The sequence below is a fragment of the Carya illinoinensis genome, chromosome 15 (genome assembly GCF_018687715.1).
Source record: "Carya illinoinensis cultivar Pawnee chromosome 15, C.illinoinensisPawnee_v1, whole genome shotgun sequence".
Classification (NCBI taxonomy): domain Eukaryota; kingdom Viridiplantae; phylum Streptophyta; class Magnoliopsida; order Fagales; family Juglandaceae; genus Carya; species Carya illinoinensis.
In genome coordinates this window covers 1,510,284-1,537,792 of record NC_056766.1, presented here as the reverse complement: position 1 = coordinate 1,537,792, position 27,509 = coordinate 1,510,284, and the positions used below count along the sequence as shown (strand labels likewise).

The 27,509-nt window shown below is 34.4% G+C and overlaps 1 protein-coding gene, 1 long non-coding RNA gene and 1 pseudogene across 2 annotated transcripts; 1 reads left to right on the top strand and 2 right to left on the bottom strand.

Moving 5' to 3' along the window:
- Positions 1 to 14,742: 14,742 nt before the first annotated feature.
- On the bottom strand, positions 14,743 to 19,579 carry LOC122297158 (laccase-15-like). The gene is made up of 7 exons (XM_043107072.1): positions 19,420 to 19,579; positions 18,761 to 18,912; positions 17,749 to 17,993; positions 16,852 to 16,977; positions 16,104 to 16,701; positions 15,568 to 15,926; positions 14,743 to 15,210 (listed from the first exon to the last, which is right to left on the bottom strand). The coding sequence occupies exons 1-7, from the start codon at positions 19,525 to 19,527 to the stop codon at positions 15,014 to 15,016; spliced, it is 1,785 nt and encodes a 594-aa protein (XP_042963006.1). The 5' UTR covers positions 19,528 to 19,579; the 3' UTR covers positions 14,743 to 15,013.
- A 643-nt stretch (positions 19,580 to 20,222) lies between these two features.
- LOC122295713 lies at positions 20,223 to 22,957 on the top strand. The gene is made up of 2 exons (XR_006238230.1): positions 20,223 to 21,007; positions 22,716 to 22,957. It is a non-coding gene; the product is annotated as an uncharacterized LOC122295713 (long non-coding RNA).
- A 2,651-nt stretch (positions 22,958 to 25,608) lies between these two features.
- Positions 25,609 to 27,276, bottom strand: LOC122296039 (annotated as a pseudogene).
- Positions 27,277 to 27,509: the final 233 nt, after the last annotated feature.

Sequence of the window (27,509 nt, the reverse complement as noted above, 5' to 3'; positions counted from 1 at the left end):
AGAGGAGTTGATCATGAGGTATTTATAGATCGTTAAGAAGCTGATTGACAAGTCATAAAATATTGAAGCTTTTTGACCCGTAGTGCAGCTGTATATATATGTATCTATCAAATGAATGCGTGATGAAATTCTCCTTTTAGAAAATAATGGAGATAAATATGTACATTTTCCAAGATTCGAAACACAAGGAGTACTAGGGTGAACGAAAGAGACAATTACATGAAGTCCATCATCTATTTGTCGTACGTATATATATATACTTGCTCCAATAAACTTTTTTTTTTTTTTTTTTTTTTTTTTTTTTTTTTTTTTTTTTTGTGTTATAGGAAAAGCTCTTCTCATTGATAATAGAAATTAGTAGCAGACATTTACCAAACCAACTATGCTTTCGACATTCCAATATTCATATCAGGCAAGCTTGTGAGCTACCTCGGTTTTGTTATCATTCTTCTCTCATTCTAATATGACATAAAATAATTAAAAAATTATTTAGAAGTATGCTATTATTCATCTGAATTTCTTTCATTCCCAATTTATATTTTAAATAATTTTTTCTATTACTTATTTAAATTGCCTTCATTTCAAATCAGATAGATAAGGTCACCATATGTGATTGCCGATGATAAAATGATTATTTATCATGAAATTATATAATGCTATATAAAAGAATGACGTGAAATAAATATAAATCTTTATTCTATAATTAATATTAATTGATTAGTCTTCTCCTCTATGTCTTGTCCCTATTCTTTTAAGAAAAATTAGACTGGTTTCTTGCTTAATTATACATATATAAAGGAATTGAAAAAAATAAATAAATAAAAAGAAAAGACAGGGAATTGAAACACGCTAGCGTGTGAAGGCATTTAAAGAAATTGACAAATACTGGCCGGTTTGGACATTTGCCACTTATATGAGGATATAAAAGAGAAGCGACAATACTAACAATTAGTGATTACCAAACCCGGCCATGCATGCACGGCTCTATATATATCGCCATCCTCGTGCTACGTACACGGCTCTCTATATATATAGCCGAACCAGTGCTGACTTTTTATTTTCAAAATATTGCCGATCATTGTCATGAGAAAAGGAAGAAAATTAAGAAGAAAAGGTTAAACACAAAGAATTAATGCGTGAATCTGATTCGCAGAAGCCTTGAAAACTATGACATATATGCATGCATGCAGCTGCAAAATATACGCAACTTCGTGCTTACAAATCTATATATGCTTAAATTAGGATCCATACGACTTTTCAAATGTAAGATGTGAGCCATTTAAGTGGATTTTGCTTATAAATATATATTATATGCTTTGCATGTGTAAAGACTCTGTTTTGAATGATATTCATTTCATTGATCGGTATTGCTTTGTACAGTGTCTTTTATATAGGAGCCGAATGCCAGGAAAAGGTTGGCATATTTACAAATAGGTAGTGCTCTGTTATGTGGCAGAGGTGTGCGAGTTGGTTAAAGAGGTACGGTGACCTCAATACAAAAACACCTCAATACAAACAGAAAACGTACAGCAGAAAATACAGAGAAAATATTCCAGATGAATTCTGGTGATTGCTAAGGAGAGCTTCCAGATGCTTCGGTTGAGCTGGCTGATGACACTTCATTAGTCTGAGGTGAATGTAGATCCTTGTGTATAGCAGAGCTGGAAGATGCCGTGGCTTGAAGTCTATTACCCTCCCGCGAGTCCAACATGGGTACCATGGTGAGACTCGAACGAAGAGTCAGAAACCTGGTTGAGAGCAGTGGCTTTGTAAACAAATCTGCCAACTGATCTTTGGAGGAAATAAAGGCAACTTTCAAGGTTTTGGAGGCAACTCTATCACGCACAAAATGGAAGTCAATTTCCATGTGCTCTGTGCGAGAGTGTAAAACAGGATTTGCAGAGAGATATGTTACGCCCAGGTTGTCACACCATAAAGTTGGTGGCTGTTTAAGGAACAAACCAAGTTCTTTGAGAAGGGATTGAAGCCAGAGTAGTTCAGCAGTGGTGTTTGCCAAGGATTTGTATTCTGCTTCAGTAGTGGATCTAGCAACAGTACGTTGCTTTTTGGAACCCCACGAGATGATGTTGTGGCCAAGGAAGACACAGAAGCCACCAGTGGAACGCCGATCATCTGGACAGCCAGCCCAATCGGCGTCTGAAAAAGCATGCAGAGAGTAGTTCGGTGAAGGGCAGATGTGGAGACTATGAGCAGTTTGTTTGAGATATCGTAAGATTCTCTTGACGGCTTGCCAATGAGGAAGCTTTGGTGCATGCATGAATTGGGAAACTTTATTAACAGCGAAAGCTATGTCTGGCCGTGTAAGGGAGAGGTACTGGAGGCTTCCGACTGTACTGCGATAGAGCGTAGGTTCAGAGAAGGTAGGGCCATCAATGATAAAGAGAGGAGAGGAGGTGACCATGGGCGACTTAACTGGTTTTGCAAGATTCATATTTGTGTTTTTGAGCAAGTCACATATATATTTAGTCTGTGAGAGATGAAAGCCACTGGAAAGGGGAGTTATTTTGAGACCAAGAAAGAACCGAGGGGACCCAAGATTTTTGACGGGAAAGGATTCATGACCAAGGGAGTCTATAACAGAATTAATGGCAGTTGAGCTTGAACCCGTGAGCAAGATGTCATCGACATACACTAGAAAATACAGAGTGATGGAAGAGTTTTTGTAAATGAATAAAGAGGGATCGGAGGAGGAAGGAGTAAAACCAAGAGCAATTAATTGAGAACTTAGCTTGCTGAACCAAGCCCGTGGGGCTTGTTTGAGGCCGTAGAGAGCCTTGTTCAGTCGACACACATGAGAGGGATAATCCGGGTTGATGAAGCCGACGGGTTGAGCCATGTGAACTTGCTCTTGAAGATCACCATGCAGGAAAGCGTTGGCGATGTCTAGTTGCCGAAGCTCCCATCCTTCTGTAACTGAAATGGAAAGGATTGTTCTGATGGTTGTAGGCTTGACAACGGGACTAAAGGTCTCAGAGTAGTCCACCCCTTCCTGCTGATGAAAGCCCTTCGCCACCAAACGAGCCTTACGGCGTTCCACCGAGCCATCAGACCGACGCTTAGTTTTGAAGACCCACCTGCAACCAACCAAGTTATTAATTCCAGAAGAGGGAACTAGTGACCAAGTTTTGGTCTGTAGAAGAGCATGAAACTCGTCGGCCATGGCAGTCCGCCATTCTTGATGTTTTGATGCTTCAATGTAAGAGCTGGGTTCCTCAGGGATAAGAGAGCTAGCTGCTGCAGTGGTGAGAAAGCTTTTAGGTGGTGGCCAAAGGATGGTTCCATCATGGAATTTACGGGGTTGAAGAGAATTTGTTTTTGATCTTGTGATGATGGGTCATGAAGAAGAGGGAGGATCAGGGAGAACGTTAGATAGAGAGGGGGAGGTGGACAAAGGTAAATTAAGGGTGGAAGAAGGCTCAAGAGGGCTAAGAGGCCGAATGGGCCGAGGAGATAGTGGGCCTGCTGAGGGAGAAGGAGGTGTAGAGGGAGTGGTCGGCGGGTTGGGTTGAGGCAGAGAGTGAGTAGGGCCAGGGATAGGGCCAAGGATGGACGGAAGGGAGGCATGAGTGGGCTGTGGAAGGGGTAGAGATGAGTTGGTTTTAGTGGCATAGGGAAAAACGGTTTCATCAAAAATAACATCTCTAGAATAATAAAGTCTACCAGTAGGAATGTGCAAGCAACGATAACCTTTGTGAGAGTCACTATAACTAAGAAATAGACACTGAGTTGAGTGAAGATCAAGTTTGTGGTGATTGTAGGGCCTGAGATAAGGCCAACATGCAGAACCAAACACTTTAAGGGAGATATAGTCAAGGGACTTAGAAAAAACTTTTTCATATGGAGTTGAATTTTTAAGAACAGGAGTGGGTAGCCGATTTATTAAATATACTGCCATATGAAAGGCATCGACCCAAAAGGATTGAGGTAAGGATGCATGAGCCATAAGGGCTAAACCGGTTTCAACGATGTGCTGGTGTTTTCTTTCCACAGCACCATTTTGTTGATGAGTGTGTGGACAGGAGATACGATGTGAAATTCCTTGTGTTTGCAGTAGGGTGCGAAGGGAACGAAATGACCAACTACCTGGGCAATAAGGTTATCAGATAGGGAGGAAATGAGAGCACTTAAGATAAGTTGATCGGTTTGAGTCCAGGTGACAAAGGCAGGGTTGAGGGTGGTGGAGTTCGGGAGAAGTTTAGGAGGAGGAGATTCAGAGCCATCAACAAAATGAAAAAGTTGTTGGCCCTTGAGATAAGGAACGAGTTGGGCTCGCCAGAGAAGAAAATTGTCATTGGTGAGCTTGACTGTAACCAAATGAGAAAGATGAGGAAGGAGGGGGGACGAGGGTTTCGAAGTAAGAGTGGAAGAGTCTTGACGAGAATTTTCTTCCTCCATTTAGAAAGACGTTTGTCTTTTTAGAGGGGCTCTCGATAGCATGTAAAGACTCTGTTTTGAATGATATTCATTTCATTGATCGGTATTGCTTTGTACAGTGTCCTTTATATAGGAGCCGAATGCCAGGACAAGGTTGGCATATTTACAAATAGGTACTGCTCTGTTATGTGGCAGAGGTGTGCGAGTTGGTTACAGAGGTACGGTGACCTCAATACAAAAACACCTCAATACAAACAGAAAATGTACAGCAGAAAATACAGAGAAAATATTCCAGATGAATTCTAGTGATTGCTAAGGAGAGCTTCCAGATGCTTCGGTTGAGCTGGCTGATGACACTTCATTAGTCTAAGGTGGATGTAGATCCTTGTGTATAGCAGAGTTGGAAGATGCCGTGGCTTGAAGTCTATTAGCATGCATGCTGTACAGTTGTCATGAAAGAATCAGCATTATCCTATCCAATTCGACTAGAGTATTGAATTTGTTCTCCCTTAAGACTTGTTAATTTGGAGGCCGAAGTGCTTTTAAGATTATTTATTTGTATGCCAATGGCTAAATTACTTGGTTATATCTCATGTCAAGAAAATAGAGCTAGCTAGCAGTCACTCTTTTGCTATATATATTATGCATGGTAAACAAATAAATACCTGACATGCACTTACTACAAGAAAAATGCTTATTTTTGACCAGTTTTATGCTATTAAAATGATTATTTCTTAATAAAATAAGTTAATTTTCATAACAAATAATCATTCTTGTTGCAAATAATTCATTATAAATACTCATTTTTCTTGTAGCTAGTGACTGAAGATTATATTTGTCACGTGATTATTAATTTATGGTGATCTACAGTACATGCATGCATTTGAGAGGTCTTGGAATTAGACGATAAATCCCTATTAATGAAATGGTCATGAGAACCTTCAACCCAATTGAGGAAGATAATTTTGGTGTCAAATTGGACTTGATAGAAGAAAACTTGAACTTCTCATTCACCAACAGATAAAATTAAACAATACACATACATGATATATATATATATATATATATATATAACATGCTAGTAATGTTATACACTACACTCTCATCATATTTTTATCCTATTGGGTAAAATGTAGCTAATTTATCACCATTTGATGATAAAGAAATATACAATAAATGATCATTCAATAGTAATAAATATATCATATCATACTTAGTGGAATGAAAGTGAGATGACAGTATGGTATATAGAAATTTTCATAACACATAATCAGGAAATACTTCCAATATTCATATCAGGCCAAGCTTGTGATCTACCTCGTTTTTGTTATCATTCTTCTCTTATTCTAATATTACATAAAATAATTAAAAAATTATTTAAAAGTATTCTATTATTCATCTGAATTTCTATCATTCCCAATTTATATTTTGAATAATTTTTTCAATTACTTATTTAAATTGCCTTCATTTCAAATCAGATAGATAAGATCACCATATGTGATTGCCGATGATAAAATGATTATTTATTGTGACGCCCCCAAATTTCGTTTGGGATTGGACGGACATTTGAAGCATCGAGACATGCAACACAAGGTTACCTGCCCTCGTTTATGACATATAAGATGCAATGTTCCTAACGTGCATCTAACATTATGCAATATTTGCAGCGGATAATTTTTTTCTTTAGCAATATTATGCACCAAATTGAAAATATCTCAAATAATTAAAACATACTTCATACATAAAGACTCATTGAACAACTAAGATCACAATACTAGTCCAAAATGGTTATGATCCAAAAAGTACTAGAGATGCAACTCCATCGTACAAGTAGTAATTTACATTAACTACTATATTAACATTGACGTCACACCGTCACTTAGTCAACTGTGTCTAGTTGATCAGCTCCTGATTCTCCTTCAGGTCCTGTAACAAGATCTACCATTCGGGGGGAATGGTAGTTGGGACTACCAAAGTGAGATTTAATTACAAATCTCAGTAAGTTAACAAAAAACTTCCTCACAAGCTAATGATGCATGGATGACAATAAAAGTATAAATGCATAATCAAATTCATAAGTAATTAAAACATAACTTGGCATACAACATAGCATAATTGATATAATTTAAATTGAAACATGAATTGAACTTGACTTGACATGAACTTGATCTGAAACTTGACTTAGCATGAACTTGCTCTGAAACTTGAATTAACATGAACAGGATATGAAACTTAACTTATCATGAACTTGTTCTGAAACTTGACTTAACATGAACGTGATATGAAACTTGACTTATCATGAACTTGTTCTGAAACTTGACTTAACATGAAAAATACATACTCCACAGTTGTTGTGGCCCCATGTATTCTACGTATAAATACATACTCCACAGTTGTTGTGGCCCCATGTATTCTACACAAACTTGACTTAACATGAAAAATACATACTCCACAGTTGTTGTGACCCCATGTATTCTACGTGTAAATACATACTCCACAGTTGTTATGGCCCTATGTATTCTACACATCACAATATAGTTAAATACATACTCCACAGTTGTTGTGACCCCATGTATTCCACACGTCACAATTGTTGTGTCTCACATAGTGTATGCATCACAATTGCTGTGATCCCATACTTCGTGTGCCACAGATGTTGTGGATCCCACAAAACTGAATATACTCAAGATAAAACGTGATTGGAATACGAAAAGACTGAAGCCCTGACGTAACATAACGTGACTTGAACATAACTTGAAATACACGACCAACTTGAGATAGAAACATTTCGTAACATGGCATAACATATAATAGACAACATATTTAACATGACATACTTGCAACAGTGAATATTACATGACTTGACATACATGTAATAGATGACATACTTAGCATGGCGTACTTGTAAGGTACAGTAATACATGACAGAATACATTATGTAACAGATAAAAATTGATGACAGAATAAATTCTGTATAATAGACAATTACATAATAACTTGGCATGGCATGACATATATGATAACACACATACATACACTGTAGTTCCTTTACTTAGCACACATACACAGTAGACTGCTAGTAAGTTAAAAGCTAACTTACCTACATCTCCGCGTTTCTTATAAAACCTTAAGCGCGATCACGAGGAACTGTAATTAGTGATTCTAAAAGTTAGCACTAAATCACTAATAAATTGAAATATGAAAAATACTAACTTAAAGAGTAAAATGGCATGTAGGAAAATGATTGTTTTACCCATAACTTAAGGATTTTGCATACTAACTCCAAAAGTCACCAAACTTTACATGCCTCATGTAAATTTTATCCTCAATTCAAATATCAATTTAGAAAAATTTAAAACTAATCACAACTATTAAAACTTCATAGGGCTGAAATTCTCATATGCTATTTCTATAGATTTTTGTTTCCAACTTGTTTTGATCAACCTTTTGATCTATGACTTATAAATATGTGATCTTCAAACCAAACCATCACATGGTTTAAAAAGATATCCTAAAATATATATAAGCTTCTAATTCAAGATCACATGGTTAAAAATTAACCAAAACATAAATTTAGCCAAGAACATTCACACTTTGGCTTATCTGAATATCTTTTTGCATAAAATTTCATATCTTTGAAACTAATATCAAATATCTTCAAAATAATAATATAACATGTATATAAGATGCTTAAGATTCTCCAATAAAATTATCAAAGTCATTGGAATAGGTTTAGACCACCAAAGAGTTAAACTTTCTCAAAACAGAAACTGTTTTTCCTCTTCCAGTTTCTAAGTTTCTAAATCTAAGAAAATATTTCATCAAAACCTTTAATTATGCAAAACTCCTCAATCAATAGTCATATATACATGTTAACAATACTCCATAAAAATTTCGAACCCATATCTATCCATTAGCTTGGTCAAAAACTCCAAACTATAACATATTCTCCAGTTTATCTCTCAGAATGACCTTTTTATAGTTTACATAATATTTAACTGACCAAATGATTTTCAAATGGGACAAATAAGATATCCACGTAAACTAGACTAAAAAAGGAACAACTTATATGAAGGATACTTTATGATAAAATACTTACAAAAACTTCGAAATGGGTATGCAAAAGAACTCCTAAAAGCTGTCCGAGAGAGAGTGTTTGATATTCTTTTAATGGAAAGTGTAAATGAAGATAATTTTGTGGGGAGGGGTGGCTGGAGATACTTATGGATGAGATATGGAAGAGATGAGGCTGGAGTGAGAGTTAAGTGTAGGACTCTCTTACCCAAAATGAGAGTTAAGTGTGGGACTCTCTTACCCGAAGTGAGAGTTAAGTGTAGGACTCTCTTACCCAATAATGTCCACGAAATTAGTTTAAAATATTTTTATCCAATAATATCCACAAAATTAGTTTAAAATATTTTTATCCAATAATATCTACAAAAATTAGTTCAAAATATTTTTATCCAATAATATCTACAGTTTTGAACAGACGTTTCGTCCGAAAATATGAAAAAGTGTTATTGTGCCATAAGACCTTAAATAATCCTCCGAGTCTAATGGCACAAATCATAATATATTTTGACACTTCTAACTATCTCCAATAATCAAAAACACACTTCGGATACCATAATAAATAATAACACAAACAATGTAGTTAGACTAAAACCTATACGATTAATGGATTCGTGAAAACTTATAGGGTCTTCACGAGGTTCCTAAAGCTAATAGAAATTTCACAATTAAATTTCTAACGGGCTGTTACAATCTCCCCTCCTAAAAAAAGATTTCATCCTCGAAATTGAAATAAGTAAGAAATAACAAGTTAAAAAATAGGTGTTGCTTACCAACCTGGTGTCTATCCCGTATATATTTGCTTTTGAGATTATGTCATTCCTTAACTCTCTTACTTTAATCAACAATTATATTATACTTTTTTCCACAAGGTTGGTCAAGTTGTATCGACACACTCTCCAAACCTAAAACTTCAAGTAAATAATCTTCCGAAACTCTTCTTTAGAAAAACATAGGCGATATACTTTAAGTGTTCTTGTAAATACCAAAGTTAGTAAGGAATTCATCAAAATTAAGCCGTTATCCTCTCTCTCTCTCTCTCTCTCTCTCTCTCTCTCTCTCTCTCTCTCTCTCTTTTAAAAAAAAATCGGTGGCCCTCTGTTTTAGACCAGACAACTCTGATCCGCATGATTTTTATAGGTCTTCTGTAGCTGTTAGGCGCCGCATAGCTATGACACTACTTTGCTCTTCTATAGTTGTCAGGTGCCACAGCTATGATACTACATTGCTCTTCTATAGTTCTCAGGCGCCGCATAGCTATGACACTACTTTGTTCTTCTGTAGTTGTCAGGCACCGCAGCTATGATACTACATTGCTCTTGTCTCTTGTAGAGAAATGCTTCACGAGAGATGATTTGTCATAATTTTCTCTATAAAAAAATTATTCAGTTCATCTTCTTTCGCATCTCATCTTCTTCACTTTTCTGAAATTAGTCTGCATTCTTACTCTGCAATCTCTTTTTGCTTACTCACTTTGCAATGGTTCAGCAATCTTCTCATTACCAATAAATGAGGTATTCTGCACCTCGTTCACCAGTTGTTTCTACTTCTTTCGTAGGTACTATAATGCAATCCAATAATGATCTGACTAATGAGTCAGATAATGAACTTATCTACGAGCTTGTGAGTCTCGGTACTCGATACTCATCAGCCATTGTCGCATATTCTCAGTGACTGCAATCTAGGACTGGTGGGGTTAACAAACTCCACGAGAATATTTCTATCCTTCAAAGGCTTCTTATGGAATCCAACATGAAGATAGAAGCACTAAAGCGAGAGAATAGAGATTTAAAATCTTTGCTTAACTTTTCTTTTCAAGTGGCTACTCCTTTAGATAGGAAATGCATGCAGATTTTTGAAGAGCAAGAGCGTTTAAAGATTGAGGCAAAGAGTCTCAAATTTCTGTAATTTTGCTTTATGATAATAATATAATACTTCACAAATATTCATATTTGTATTTCTATCTTCTGATAGATGTTTTATGTGCTCCATGTTATTTCTTTCAGGGATTTTCATATATATAATATGATCCAATGACTCATATAAATATGCATTTAATCATGCATATCCAAAGTCTCAGTAATCTTCAAGTTAATAAAAACCTCAAGGAGTTCTACTGGTCTAAGACTAACTTACTTCTTTATATTCGCAACAATCAGTCCTCTTCCTAGGTGGTATTTCGATAACTGACCAGTTAATAACTTAAACTTGAGACTTTTTCTCTTATGATTGTCATAACTCTTCTATCCATCATAAGTTATCAATTATTATAACTCTAAATGATTTGTTCCTAATGTTCACATAAATCCTCAAGACAAAATCCCCATATAATAGTCTTCAAAAGAAGATCGATTTATGTATCCATAAAGATAGTGCTTTACTAGAAATCATTTATTGGCGGCGTGGTAATACTATTATCATAAATGAATCCTACTAAGGCTAAAGCTTCTCCTAATCAAATTACTCTTCCAAACACAATTTCTATCGTATTCTCAGAATCGAAACAATTCTCCAAATATGTGGAATATCATTCATCAATCCTAAATATCCTTTCTCATATTACTAAAATGTATTTTATATTTACATTGGTATGAACAATAATACTTCTAATGAAAATTGTTACTCTTACCACTAGAGTAACAATTCAGCTTCCAAGCTGAATTCTCAAGCACTACCACAATTAATAGAAACAATGACTCGTTTGAATCAAACAATGTACATGTGTAAAGACTCTGTTTTGATTGATATTCATTTCATTGATCGGTATTGCTTTGTACAGTGTCCTTTATATAGGAGCCGAATGCCAGGACAAGGTTGGCATATTTACAAATAGGTACTGCTCTGTTATGTGGCAGAGGTGTGCGAGTTGGTAACAGAGGTATGGTGACCTCAATACAAAAACACCTCAATACAAACAGAAAACATACAGTAGAAAATACAGAGAAAATATTCCTGATGAATTCTGATGATTGCTAAGGAGAGCTTCCAGATGCTTCGGTTGAGCTGGCTGATGACACTTCATTAGTCTGAGGTGGATGTAGATCCTTGTGTATAGCAGAGTTGGAAGATGCCGTGGCTTGAAGTCTATTAGCATGCATGTCGTACAATTGTCATGAAAGAATCAGCATTATCCTATCCAATTCGACTAGAGTATTGAATTTGTTCTCCCTTAAGACTTGTTAATTTGGAGGCCAGAGTGCTTTTAAGATTATTTATTTGTATGCCAATGGCTAAATTACTTGGTTATATCTCATGTCAAGAAAATAGAGCTAGCTAGCAGTCACTCTTTTGTTATATATATTATGCATGGTAAACAAATAAATACCTGACATGCACTTACTACAAGAAAAATGCTTATTTTTAACCAGTTTTATGCTATTAAAATGATTATTTCTTAATAAAATAAGTTAATTTTCATAACAAATAATCATTCTTGTTGCAAATAATTCATTATAAATACTCATTTTTCTTGTAGCTAGTGACTGAAGATTATATTTGTCATGTGATTATTAATTTATGGTGATCTACAGTACATGCATGCATTTGAGAGGTCTTGGAATTAGACGGTAAATCTCTATTGAAATGGTCATGAGAACCTTCAACCCAATTGAGGAAGATAATTTTGGTGTCAAATTGGACTTGATAGAAGAAAACCTGAACTTCTCATTCACCAACAGATTAAATTAAACAATACACATACATGATATAGATATATATATATATATATATATATATATATATAACATACTAGTAATGTTATACACTACATTCTCATAATATTTTTTTCCTATTAAGTAAAATGTAGCTAATTTATCACCATTTAATGATAAAGAAATATACAATAAATGATCATTCAATAGTAATAAATATATCATATCATACTTAATGGAATGAAAGCGAGATGATAGTATGGTATATAGAAATTTTCATAACACATAATCAGGAAATACTTCCAATATTCATATCAGGCAAGCTTGTGATCTACCTCGTTTTTGTTATCATTCTTCTCTTATTCTAATATTACATAAAATAATTAAAAAATTATTTAAAAGTATTCTATTATTCATCTGAATTTCTATCATTCCCAATTTATATTTTAAATAATTTTTTCAATTACTTATTTAAATTGCCTTCATTTCAAATCAGATAGATAAGATCACCATATGTGATTGTCGATGATAAAATAATTATTTATTATGGAATTAAATAATGCTATATAAAAGAATGACGTGAAATAAATATAAATCTTTATTCAATAATTAATATTAATTGATTAGTCTTCTCCTCTATGTCTTGTCCCTATTCTTTTAAGAAAAATTAGACTGGTTTCTTGCTTAATTATACATATATAAGGGAATAGAAAAAACAAAAAAAATAAAACAAAAAAAGGAAATTGAAACAAGCTAGCGTGTGAAAGCATTTAAAGAAAGAATAAAGCCGCTATGCTGATTAGGTGGTACCGTTCAAGTGTACCATTCAGGAATTTTTTTTTTCTTTAATTTTTTTTAATTTTTTTATACTCAGTGATTAAGTAAATAATTTTAAATATATTTATTTTTAAAAATATATAAATTTATTAAAAAAATACAAAAGACAAATTTTTTTTTTTTTTTTCCTGCCCCACGCCCGACTCTGAACGGTACAGTAGCTCAACTCTTAAAGATATAAGACAGCAGCGACAAGACTACCAATTAGTTATTACCAAACCCATGCATGCACGGCTCTATATATATCGCCATCTTCGTGCTACGTACACGGCTCTATATATATATTGCCGACCCAGTGCTGACTTTTTTTTTTTCAAAATATTGCCGATCATTGTCATGAGAAATAGCTACTCTTGTTGTAAATAATTCGTTATGAATATTCATTTTTCTGGTAGGACCGAAGATTATATTTGTCACGTGATTATTAATTTATGGTGATCTACAGTACATGCATGTGATGGAGATGAGTAAATGTGGTCCAACTAGCATGCAGAATGATGATGAAATTCAATGCGATGGAGCACATTTGTCCCGTGATTATTAATTTATGGTGATCTGCAGTACATGCATGTGATGGAAATGAGTTAAGAGCATTCATATTGGTCTATGCATATGCATATGCAAAGTCATATTTGCATAATATGAGTTTAAATTCATCTACATTAGATTATGCATCTTCAAATATTTGCATAACTATGAACAGTACCTTTACATGTTTAAAGATCTACTATTCACTCTCCAAAATATATTTTATTCATTCTTTTTCTCTCCTCCCACTCTCTTTCTACATATTTTACCTTTAAATATTTTACTACATATTTTACTCATTCACTTCCTAAAAAATATTTTACTTAAATATTTTACATATTTGAATATCAAATCCTATTAAAAAAAAGCAAAAAAATAAAAAATAAAATGATAATATTTTATTATTATTTTGTCTCAAATTTGCATAAGTCAATGTGGAAATTTTGCTTGTGTGGTAAATTGGATCTCTAAAAAATGTGATTTTGCATATGCATATACCTAAACCAATGTGAATCGAATGCTCTAATGTGGTCCAACTAGCATGCAGAACGATGATTAAATTCAATGCGATGGAGCACATAGGTACTTATCGCGCGTGTTCATGTCATTTTCATCTTGGATTTTGCATTTGAGAAGCCTTGGGATTAGACGATAAATCTCTATTGGAATGGTCATGAGAACCTTCAACCGACGGAGGAAGATAATTTTGGGGTCAAATAGGACTTGATAGAAGAAAACTTGGACTTCTCATTCCCCAACAGATAAAATTAACAATACAAATACATTATATATATATATATATAATATACGAATAATGATATACACCATACTCTCATCATATTTTCATCCTATTAAATAAGATGTAAATTATTTATCATCATTAGATGATAAAACAATATTCACTAAATGATCATTCAATAATCATAAATATACCACATCAGACTTAATAAGTGAAAATAAAATTATAGTATAGTGTATAGAATTTTTCATAACATATATAATCAGGAAATTCATATAACTTTCTGACCAAAACCATTCATTTCTGACCGCACCTTTAACTTTTCTTTTTCAAATGGCTTCATTTAATTAAGAGCTGTGGTCCACGTACGTCTTCTAATTTGATTATTATAAGCTCTTAAAAGAAGTTTGAATCAGATTGCAACCCGAAATTCATATCAAAATAAGGATGAAAAAACTTGCAGATGGCGAGAAAAAATTAATTAGCATACATAGTTTGACTAATTCCTAACAACAGAAGGAATTAATAAAACCAACTAATTCATTATAAGTACGTAGCATTATGGAGTACAATTTATATTAATTTAAGGGCTTGGAGCTGCAGACATTAGTGCTAATAAGTAAGCTAGCTTTATTGCCTAGCTAGCTTCCAATATGCAATAAAAGATCGAGAAAAGTCGATCAAGATCAGCTCAGCTGATGCAATGCATTAATATATGATAAGAACTAACGTACGAAGCTAGGCTACTGCATATATATATGCTAATAATTTTAAGCAAATCAGATCAAGCTAGCTAGCCAGATTGATTGGCTTTATCGTCCAAACTACCCTTATCTTTTAGCCAAGATTTGAATGGAACATCACAAGATGGCATGCCGGCAGGGGGTTGAAGGATGCTTGTCTCAGTAGAGCCACCATTTTTAACTATAAAGACTGTGTTCATACCCCAACTCATATGTCGATCATAGTGACAATGCCAAAACCACACACCTGCAAAAAATCGTCCGATGTTAATTAGCATCTTTGATATAATATATAAGTATATATTATATTTTTATTGTTCAGTTCTATCATGTTCCTGATGCCAGAGTTTGACACATATAATAGTTAATAGTTACATACTAGAACATACGTGAACCATGTTTAGATAATTTTGTGCTCCAATAAATTAAATTTCCTGTCTCTGACCTTTAGCTCTCTTTCTCTCTAGCTCTCTGGGGGATAAACAAGTGAATATAACTACAAAACGAAAACTGTGACTGCCATCCTGATTTTCCTAAGATCCATACACCCGCATAGATAAACCGTACAAAGCGACAGCAAAGGCGAGAAGAATTTTAATTGTACCTGGATTTTTTGCCACGAATCGGAGGGCAACCCATCCACTCTTGGGAACTGCAAAGGTGGTCACCTCGGGAGGATCTACCAAGTTAAACTCTTTTGGGTCAGTTTCATTGTTGAAATTAGTAACACCTGTTCCAACCACGTAGAAGCTATAGCCGTGCAAATGCATCGGATGATTCATCGAGCCTGTTAACAGGTTAGTCCCTTGAAAAACTATCTCTACTGATTCGTTATAATCCAACACCTTCACCTTGGTCCCTAGAACTGTTAGTGACATGTTATCTGGAAATTCATCGGCGGTAAAGTTGAAAAATGTAGGCGGGAAGTCCGGGAAGTCTGTGGTATACACCCCACTAATGTTCCTGCGTAAAATTAAGGATTGAACTTAGTCATATGTAGGATCTTAGATTATAGAAAGAACAAGAGAAAGACCTCCAACATATATATATATATATATATACATATGCATATCATCTAATTCAATACTCCAAGAATAAAGCATAGGAAAATTAGAAAAAGAGAAGGAAAGCCAGAAGTACTTGTAGTAGGCTTGTAATACATCAATTCTTGGGTTGGTCCAACTTATGTTATTCAAGCTTGTAGCTATGATTTCTGCTTCCATCCCTTCCGAACAGGTTTTGCAGATTGCCGAATTCATCGAAGCTGTAATGAACATTCTTGTGGTTATGTTCAGGGGGACGTTTACCGGATGGTCTCTGCTTGCTAAGCTCCTTATACTTTTGGTGAATTTCAAGGCGGCGTAGAAGTCCAAGTACATAGGGAGTGTACTGGGAAAAGAAGGAGAAGATGGAGCAGTATAATTGCCACTGTATTGGAGAATTGCAGTTGCATTAACGTGGTCAAATCCAGTAATGGTGCTGTCCTCGCTTGAGAATTGTCGAGAAGCCATGTAATAGTGGCCAAGAGATTGGTTTGCTGTGAGTAAAATATCCATTGTTTGTCCTGGGCTTATCATGATATAACTCGTTGCAATCGGTTTGGTGTAATGTCCATCCATCCCAACAAGTGTGAAATTGTGTTGAGAAACTGCGAAGAAGAGATCTGCATTCGTGAGAGCATTAACTACTCGAAGAAGATAGGTTTTGCCATAATCAACCGTCCAACGATATGTCGTGTCTGCAACATCAATAAGTTCGTGGTTGAATATTAATCTGAGTCCAGTATGTCCATATTAATTTGGAAGATGAAATTGATACGACTTTATTGGGCAAAACACAACAAATGCGAATATATTAAGAATGAGAAGCTACTTAAAAGAAGTAGTACCTCGGGAGCAAGCACAAAAATCTCCTGGCTCCCCGTTTATGGTATCAGCATCAGTATGTGGCGGGTCACTACCGTCTTGCATGGACTCATCTACCAATTCCTTCAAATTTCCTTTATACCATGACGCTGCATGTTCGATTAATAAAGAAACATTAAATAAATTAATGGGATTATATATATATATATGCATGCTTCTACATTGCCATATTAATTTCATTTGACTCGAACGTCGAACATTGTGTAGATCTATATATACATATATAATTTTACTAATTACAAGCTTTGTGTATATATCAATATTACATACAGTACTATTTGTCGTGAAATTTATTATAATTATAAAAAAATAAAAAATAAAAACAAATATTTCTTCTTATTGTACAACTCAGTACTTAATTAAATGGTATATTGTGTTGAAATGTTGCTCCTTTTTAGGTGGAATTAAAGTAAATGGCATAGGCCTGAGTTATAAATAAGAGGCTTAGCCTCTTAATTTAAGTACACCAATTGAAAGTTTATCTAATAACTTTTGAATTTAGTTAAATTCCTCTGTTGACTTTTCTGTGTAAAAGAGAAAGAGGTATAAAGTTAAAATTTTACTAGTGGGGAAGCTTTATAGGTGTGTTTGAGGGTGAGGAGAAAAATTATGTGATTGTAACAATTTTTCACATAGTAAATTTTCTTCTCTGGGTTTGATAATTTTTTCTCCTGTTTTTGAGTTTTCACATAAATTTCTTGTGTTGTTATTATTTTTATATTTTTTTTATTCCTACAAAGAGTAGATCCTACGGGGGTGAATTTGGGATCGGAGGTTCAAATTTTCAACATATTGAGTGGGTAAAAATAAAAACAAACTTACAAATTGATTTATTTTATATGTTTGTCAAAGTACCATACCGAGCACAACAACTTCTTCTCCATCCGGCTTGGGAAATGGATAGGCGGAACCAATAGCCGGCAGGACAACTATGGCACCATGAACAGATGCTCGTGTCCAATCACTATGAGCATGCCACCAAACGGTTCCCTCCTCCTCAGAAAATATTACTTCATATGTGAAGTTTGTTCCGGGTTGAATCGGACATTGTGTTATAAATTCTGGACCATCTGACCATGGATTTCTGGGCTGCTTAACTCCATGCCTGTCATATTATTCATAATGTTACCATACATCGATTAATGACTTCATATATATACCTTAATATTAGTTGTATAAATTCACACACACAAGTGTTAAGCGTGTCACATGTATATACACACACACACACATATATGATTTAAGGGCAAAACAAGCAAAAATCTATTTCTGCCCTTTATAAATACATGAGTACTACAATAAGTCTAACCATATATTTCCACTATATAATATCTAAAGATATATACACACTACCTTGGCCTTTAAAGATAGGCAATAAATTATATAATATTCGATATTTGAATTAATATAATTTTTTTAAAGTTTTTTTAATTTTGTACGTATTTGTAACATTTGTTTTGATTTTGATATTTTACTAATGATTTGTATAATTAAGATAGAGTAAATTCTTTGAAATTGACTCTATCTTAATTGAAAAACTTTCCTAAATCAAACGTTGCCTTTAATTTTGCCACGGCTTATAACCGGCCACCAGAATACAGGTTTATAATATTTGAGTATTGTTATATATAGTCGTGGATTGTGTAAACACCGCGCAATCGTTTTGAAAAAGAGTAGAATTTACGATTAAAAAATTTATTTTTTATGTGGGTCTCGTATTAATTCACTTTTTTTAAAAAGACTGGGCGACACTTGCACAACTACGATTGCAAATATCATTTCTTGTAACATTTTGTGTTTTGTGCAATAATGTATTGTGTACTGTAGCCGCCTCCCCTGCGCCAGGGAGCCTAGAGAGAGAGAGATCAGTACCAGTGAATAGTAACACCAAAATATCCTTGGTTGTGGACGTTAACGAAGACCGTATCCCCTTTGTGAACACGGATTACTGGGCCTGGAAAACTGCCATTAACAACCAGCATGCTTTTTGTGCTGCAGAGCCTCGTGAAGTTCTTCTCCTTAAGCTACAAAAAAGAGTATATGATAGTGAATCGTTTGCAATCTCCCATATACATTAATTAATAAGCTAATGCTCTGCGATTAATCCGCTAAAAAGCTTCTATTCCAAACCCCATGATTGAGTGTCCAAAAAAGGAAAAACAGAAAGCCCACAATTTGGAGAAAGCACAGACACATATGACAGGCGATCACGTTATGGTACTGTTCCCAAGCTGAAATTTAGGAAAGATGGTGCTACAAGCACAGTTAGAAGCTTCCGTTAGGTAAAAAAAATATTTGTTTTTTTTTTTCAAATCATTTTTTAATATTTTTAAATATTTTAAAAAAATATAAAAATATTTTAATAATATTAAAAAAACATTTAATCACTAAAAAAAAGAAAAAAAAAAGCCAACGGTGGCCATCAGTGGGAGCCACCAGCAGTGGCCTTAGTGTTTTCTATTTAGAAAATGAACGTGCTTGTATGATTGATATATCACTAAAGGATAGGAAAGTGGTATCGAAGTACTTACAACGAAGTCATAGTAATGCACATCGCCTTCAACCATGCAGAAAAACTGTCCAGCAAGAAGCATAATTCCCACTATGATCTCTAAAAGTAGTGTATATTTCGAATTCATTTTCTTGCCCTGATCTTCACACGGCCTAAAGATGCTACTTTTTCTGAACTTCGATAATTTTTAAATTTATAGAACAAGCATGAGATCCACCTAACTTTAAGATGAACGACGGATCCTATCAAAGCTATAAATTACCAAGTAGTCTTCTAGCAGCTAGCTGTGAACTAACTGTAATGCTAACTCACCAAACATTCTTAAACAATAGAAGCATGTAGCTGTCGAGGATCGAGCAAGACATGCAGGTGATTCAATTCCAGATCTAAGCCGGCCACCTAGCTTCAAATCATTTTATCACGTGTTAAAACCGAAATAAAGAAAGAACTTTGAACAGTGGATACTGAAGCAGTACTTCACTTGTATATTCATTACTTGCCTTTCAATAAATATATAAGCAAGGTTACGCATTGTCTTTATTTGGATACTGTAATCTAGGTTTAGATAATTTTATTTTTAAAATTTTTTAAAATTACAAAATTATCCTTCCTAAAATAATATTTTTTTTATTTAATAAAAAACCTGCATATACAGTCCATAAATAAGAATTGCAAATATAATTTCCTTAAATATATTAGAGTCGTACGTCAACTGCGCTAGTACTATTACAACTAACTGTCACAAGCAATACAATAAGGCTTGAAAAAGCTACGCCCACCGATAAATCCTCCCGATACTCCATCTTGACTGACAAGGCCCATACCATGTGGCATGTTTTAATATTAAAAAAATTTATCTTTTCTTCGAGAAGGAAAAAATAGATCTGCTCCCATATTCCACCCTCTCCCAGACAATGGATCTATTTCAAGCTTCAACTCCCAAACTTCACCCTCTCCCAAACTGAAGCCTCAATCAACATTAGCTCCGTTCCAAGAAGGAAAAAATAGATCTTGGAAATCAATAAGTGACTATCGGTTATCAGACCATTTGGGCTCTCATTTTCAAGAATTTCTCAAAGGCATTCAATCTAAACTCAGCATCCAATCGAGTGCTTTTATCAGCGAAGAAATCAATCGGATCATCTCTTTCGAAAGCCCTTTAGGGATCATTAATTACGAATCGATATCCATCTTAAAACCGAATTTCTTATCATACTCAATGTTATAAAGAATTTCTTGGATTTTCTTACTGTTATTTTTATTGTAACTTTTTATTTCTTGGTTCTCTATATTTCGGACTGGGCTCTCTTATTTCTCTTTTCCCTTCATTTTTAGACCCAGACCCACCCAATTTCGGGCCCAGCCCGTAGCCCCTTGACCCAGCTCAGTGAATCCTCCATAACGGCGCCGTTTCATCCAGCCTTAGGGCTTCACTTTCTTCCTTCTTTCTTTTCTCTCCCACCGCCGTGCACCTCTCTCCTTCACTTCATTTTGTTTTCCTCCCCTGCTGCCGACGGCTCCTTCTTCCCCTTCTTTCCATTTTAGTTTTTCCTCATTTCTTTCTTCAAACCGGAGTGTGCTGCAGAGTTTTTCTTCATTTTCGTTGGGTAAGTGTCTTGCACCCTAACTTTGTTGTTTTTGATTTCTATTTTTGTTTTCTGCTGTCCGAATCCTCTTCTCCATTTCTTTCCTCATTTTTTCTTTTGCTTTGAAAAATATGTGCTAAAGCTTGTGATTTCGGTCTCTCTATTTTCTGACCGTGTATTTATTTCATTTCCTTGCATTTTATTTCATGAATCTTTCACCATTGTTGCAGGTCTGGCCGAGTTCCTTGTGTGCCTCTTTTCTCTTCTTTGCTTCTTGTTTACTTCCTTTTTATTGTGGTGTAAAAAGCCCATTCTTTCTGCTTTGATTCCCACGGTTTGTGCGCTGTTTGGACCCCAAATTGTGCTCTGTTTTCTTTGCCATTTTGCGTTCAGTTTTCCCTCTCTTTATCTCTGGTAATTTCGTGCTCTTGACCGTGGGAAATTTCTTGTGATTTTCGAGTTTTTCCTCTTCAACCCGTGCTCTGTTTTTCAGCCAACCCGTGCATGTGTTTTTGGCCCAGCCGTGAGTTTCACCTTAGAGTTTCTTGGTTATTTTTCCTCTACCGTAAGCCTCGTTTTCCAGCATTAATCTTCTCTTTTTATCCCAGCAAAATCAGCTATTTAAATCTAGAAATCCCACCTTAAATCCCTTTGTTTTCAAAACCCATTTTAGTTTCACAAATTGTATTTTTGGTAGTTTATTTTCAAGCTAATTTTTAAGAGTTAAAGTTAGTGTTTGATCTTCTAAAAATTTACCTTTATAATACTTTAAGTATTTTCTAATTTTTTTTTTAGATTTAAATATATTTTTATTTTAATAATAAATTATGATTGGTTGGTTATGTCGAATTGAGTCAGAGGAGTAGGAGGTTAGAAGGATTTGAAGACGGAGTAATTTATGTTTGGATGATTTGGATTGGCGGGTATTTTTGTGTTGCCGTTTGCATTGTATGGTGTATGCATGTATATATGTTGAAAAATGAAAATTGGGTTTTCATGTGTAAATAGATTTTTGAGTCTGTGTGTATCACGACCCCAAGTCGAGATGAGGTATTATCTCGATTGAACTCTTCTGGTCACTCGAGAGCAGAAAATACTAAATGACATTGCTTGAGTTGTCGCTAAGCGACATTCGGATTGGACGATATGGTAACGTTGTCGGCCGACTCCGTGGTTCCTCAACTGGCGAGGATTAGAAGATGCCTCATCATGGTGCGCGCTAGGCGCGGAGCTAGGTATCGCTCGTGTAGATGTCACATGCATAGTCGTTATCTGCGGTGTGGCATAGGAGCCAGAGTGTACGGATGATCCTTAGGGAAAATCATAGCGCATACAATAAATTGGAGACTGGTTTTAATATTGGATATGCGCCATTTTCTGGGAAGATGGCGTGTTTGATTAAATGATATCTGTGTGCCATTTTCTAGAAAAATGACGAAATTTTTATGAGTTGATTTTTCGTGGACCATTTGCTGGGAAAATGATGGATTTTTTATGTTGAGCCATTATTTGAGATAATGACGAGGAGTTGTTTTAAATGAATTATTTTTAGGCTAAAAATGGGAATTTTGGTGTACGTTAGAAATTGATTATATTTTTTTAGAAATGATTATTTTCAGATCTCATGCATATTGTATCCTGATCATGCATATTGTTGAGTTTTAATATATTTTTATCTTGTGGGTATTTAGATTATTACTTACGTGAAGTGTTGTCTTTGGTACTATAGATTTTGATGTAGATAAGGAGGAGGAAGTTGAGCCTGAAGAGGTGGCTCTGTCGGACTATTGAATTGGAGGTTCTTGTAGTATTAGAAATTATTTTACTTGCCCTTATATTATATATTTTGGATTTGAGACAATGTTGAAACTTGTAGTATTTTATATGCTTGTTTTAAGCGAGTTTCTATTTAAACAAAATTATGGTACTTAGTTGAAAGATTTTTATTACCCGTTGTGTTACTTTTGTATACATGTGTTGCATGTACACACATTTGACACTCAGCGATGGGATGCGTAACCCATATTGTCATCATTCCAATGCCTCGATTTTCACGTATCTGTACGTGGGAGTTGGGGGTGTCACAACTGTTTGAATAATAAAATATTTTTTCGAACAACATTAATATGTAAAGTGTTTTGTTACATACAAACACAGTCGTGCACTAATCTGTGTACTAGTACTGATTTATTCATACTTAAAATTTAAATAAACATCGTTTTTAATAAAATTTACTTTTTGATCAATTACATCATATTGGTACACAGATTAGTGTACAATTGTGCTTGTAATTATATTTTTCCATATGTAAAATCCCATTCAAATAGATAGAATTTTTGAAAATAAAAGGTTTGTTTGAACGAACCAAATTTATATTTGCACACAAGTCATTTGAAAAATTTATTTATTCGAATGCATAAAATCTATTCGAACATTCATTATGTTCGAATATGATCAAATATGATCATTAGTTTTAATAAAAAGTTCTTATAGTTTGAATTGTACGTGTTTGTTCAAATAGATCAGGTCCATTCGAACGGTTTGTTGAGACGAAATTGATTTGTCTAAAAAAAAAATTCGTTCGAACGGTTTTGACTAGGTCAATCTAATTTCATCTCTAAAAACTATTTTTTGATATGTTGATTTTTATCTCAAAAAATTTTTTGAGTCAGTCTTTTTGGGATAAAATAGAGATAGAATTTTTTTATCTTTAAAAATATTTTGAGACGAAATTTAGATTTTGAGACAAAATTATTTGTCTCTAAAAGTCCAATATCTTGTAGGGGTCCAAAATTGCAAACATAACGACAGGGTAAATCTTATCATTTTAATTACTTAATCATATTCAAATTTATTAACTTAATCACTTAATCTCAGTTAAAAAAACTTTTGCATTTACGATATTAACAGTGAATTCCATACACTGAACTGCAAATTAAACTGCGTCATATAGAATTTAGGGCAAGTTTTTGGGGACTATTAATTTGATACTTTGACAATGACGTGATACCATCCACTTAAAAAGAATTAAATCTGTCTGATATTTTGAGCTATGCTCGGAAATCGATCCACAGATTGCAAAATTATTAAATATCGATCTGTTCATGCACGGGATGGAATAGCTTGGATCGGGTAACTATGTCGCCAGTTATCGCTTGCCGCCGTCAGGTCTTTATTAATTTATTTTAAGGTATTTTTTTAATATATTTAAATATTTTTAAAAAATAAAAATATATATTAATATATTTAAAATCACTTCTTTAATTATTAAATAAAAAAAAAATTTACTGAACCAAACACCTGAGCTGCACATCATATACGGCATGGTAACTTTTCTCTTCTTAATTTACTTTTTTGAAAAAATCTCAACTCGCAGCCTGCGAAGAAATTCCCAACTGTAATCCTTTTCAGTGTTCACCGATCCTGACAAACCATTAACCAACCTTCAAAGTATCCTGGGTTTCCTTGTACCCCTCCTGGAGGAATTAACGTCGGTTGGCTACCTATTCAAGCTGTCAACGCCTGGCCTGTCTATAAACCAAACTATATACACGTGCACATGACCTTTTCTTCTTTGGCCCAAATGAAGTCGATCGCTGCCCTCCTTTTCTCGAACACCCAAATTAAATTAAATTATGAAGAAAGAATGGGGAATAATATTATTTATTTGATTGGAGAGCATATATATATATATATATATATCCGGGGAGTTGTGTGTGTGTATATATATATTGCTTTGTTTTCCTTTCAAGGTGTTTTATGAGATACGAGTTGGTCTCATATATTGAGTTTGCTTTCACAATTTAACTGTTCATGTATTTTATTTTCTTAATTAATTGTTAAATAAGTGATTATTAATATATTTGTATTTTTTTTTATTTTTTAAAATTGTTTTAGAGATGTTTAAAAAATGTTGAAAAGAAGAAAAAAAAAAGTTAAAAAATTAATATTTATCATTGTGGGTGTGGTCACCAATGATATCAAATAAAAATATTTATGATGTTTTTTGTATAACAATAAACGTTAAATGGTGTAAGTTTGGGCATAAAAACATCCTAATTAGGACACAATCATTATTGATACACTATTTTTCATGAGACTTATTATAGTACAGCTTATAAAATAATTCAAAGAATAATATTTTATTTCATTATTATAGAATGCGCGTATTTCTTACTTCCTGAAACATATTAGGTAGACTTTCTGGATTCGTGGTAGACTTGCAGATTTCCAACTAAAATTTTTGACTCCAGGCAGCTGCGGTTCCTGGCCGCCTGCAAGTCTCCCACGAATCCAGATCAGAGACCTGATATTCTTTGTTTTCCGTGGGTCTAGTTAGGAATGTTGGCTGCCTAGCTATCAATTCAAGTCAAATCTGAACGACTCGGTTCGATTTCCAAATATATAGGACAAATTTTGTTTCTACCATAAACATCGTTTTATTTATTTATTTTGAAGTATGATCAGACCGGAGAAAATCAACAGACCATCCAACATATTTGCTCCTAGCTATGTGCATAGCTTATAATTAAGAGTTTTGTTACCTATAAGTAAAATCGTGTACTAATATACATATCAATACTGATTCTTTTATATTCAAAATTTAAATTAGTACTGTTTTCAATAAAATTTATTTTTTCACCAATTACATTAAATTAATGTACATATTAATACGCAATTATACTTACAACTAAATTTTTTCTATAATTAATAATTAATAACTAATACACATCTTCGCTACTAGAATCATCGAAATCTTCAATCCAAGTGAGGTAGGGTACATTACAAGCAGGCATATAAGGAGGGGGTGGGCGAATACTTGTCTCAGGAGTGCCACCATTCTTCACTATCATTACAGTGTTCATCCCCCAGCTAAGATGTCGATCTAAATGGCAGTGCCAAAACCATACTCCTGGTATATGTAAATCATGCAAAGAATTAGAGCAAGTTTTTCTGGTGTATGTATGAAAATTAATAAACCCAAAAACTCAAGATGAAGATATATATAGCAAAAAGTTAAAGAGCTTAATTAATTAATTACCAGGATTATTTGCTTTGAATCTGATGGTAGCCCATCCGTTTTTGGGGATTCTTATGGTACTCACTTCAAGTGGATCAACCAAGTTATAGGATTTGGATCAGTTTCATTATTGAAATTGCCATAACCTGACCCAACCACGTAAAAGCGCTGACCATGCACGTGCATTGGATGATTCTTTGATGCATTTAGTACTTCTGTCCCTTGAAATGTTATTTCCACCTCTTCATTGTAGTTCAACATCTTAACTTTGGTCCCCTGAATTGGTACTGTAGTGTTAAACGGAAAATCCTCCTGAGTAAAGTTAAACATAGATGGTGGCCAGTTTGGAAAATCATCGGTGTATACTTCAACACTCAAGTTCCTATTTCATGTTTTCAAATGATTAATGTCAAACATGCATACAAAAAAATACCTTACAAAATAGAAATCAATGGAAGTAAATAAAAGTAAGAGAACATTTGAATATACATGTAATAGGCCATCAATACATCAGTGCTGGGGTTCACAAAACTGATGTTATTTAAGCTTCAAGAAAGCCTGTTGCCATTGATCCCCTCACAGGTTTCATTTGGACAAAGAATCTGGTTCAGTTCAACTGTGATATACATTTCGGTTGTTACATCTACAGGGTAATCTTCACTTGCTAAGCTCCTAAGTCGGTCCAAAAACATGTCAGCAGCAATGAACTCCTCATAGGTAGGCAGGCTGGTAGGGAAAACAGGATGGTTGGGAGCAGTAAAATTGCCACTGTACATAAGAATTGCTGTCACATTGGTTTGATCGTAATCTGTGACATCAGGCCAGGCACTATCATACTGTCTAGCGGCAATGTAGTAATGGCCAAGAGACTGGTTCGCCGTGAGCAAGACATTCATGGTTTGTACAAGGCTTATCACTACATAATCTGTGTTTATGACACCAACTCTGATCCTGCTCAATGTAGATCACTAAACATGACTCCATCCACATTTAATTATAAAAAACCTGGAGGTGGAGGCTTCCAGCTAAAGTAGTCCTTGGTCTTTGTTTTTGGCAGGTTCTTAATGTCAGCAAACATCCTTTGAAGTGATAATGCACGTTCAATAACATTCCTTGGTTCAAGACATGGTCTTTCATATACCATTTTGTTTCTTCTAAACCAAAGTCTCCACGCTATTAAGAAGAAAATAGTTAAATCTTCAACAATGCCAGCATCTTTCTCTTTCATTGCAACATCCATTACAAATAGATTTGGCTCCAATTTTTCCATCATAGGCAGATATCTTGTCCAATACTCTCTTATTGTAGGACAATACAGGAGGGCATGTGGTAGATCTTCTAAGCCTGCTGTACAAAAACAATATCCTTCCTTAGTAGGCACCTTTTTCCTTAGTAGATTATTACCCTCTTTGCAAGCCCTTTGTTAGGAGTCTTCATCTTCCATATACCCTTCCATCGAGCTTGCTATCTACTAGCATTAAAGCTTTCTCTTGGGAATCTATT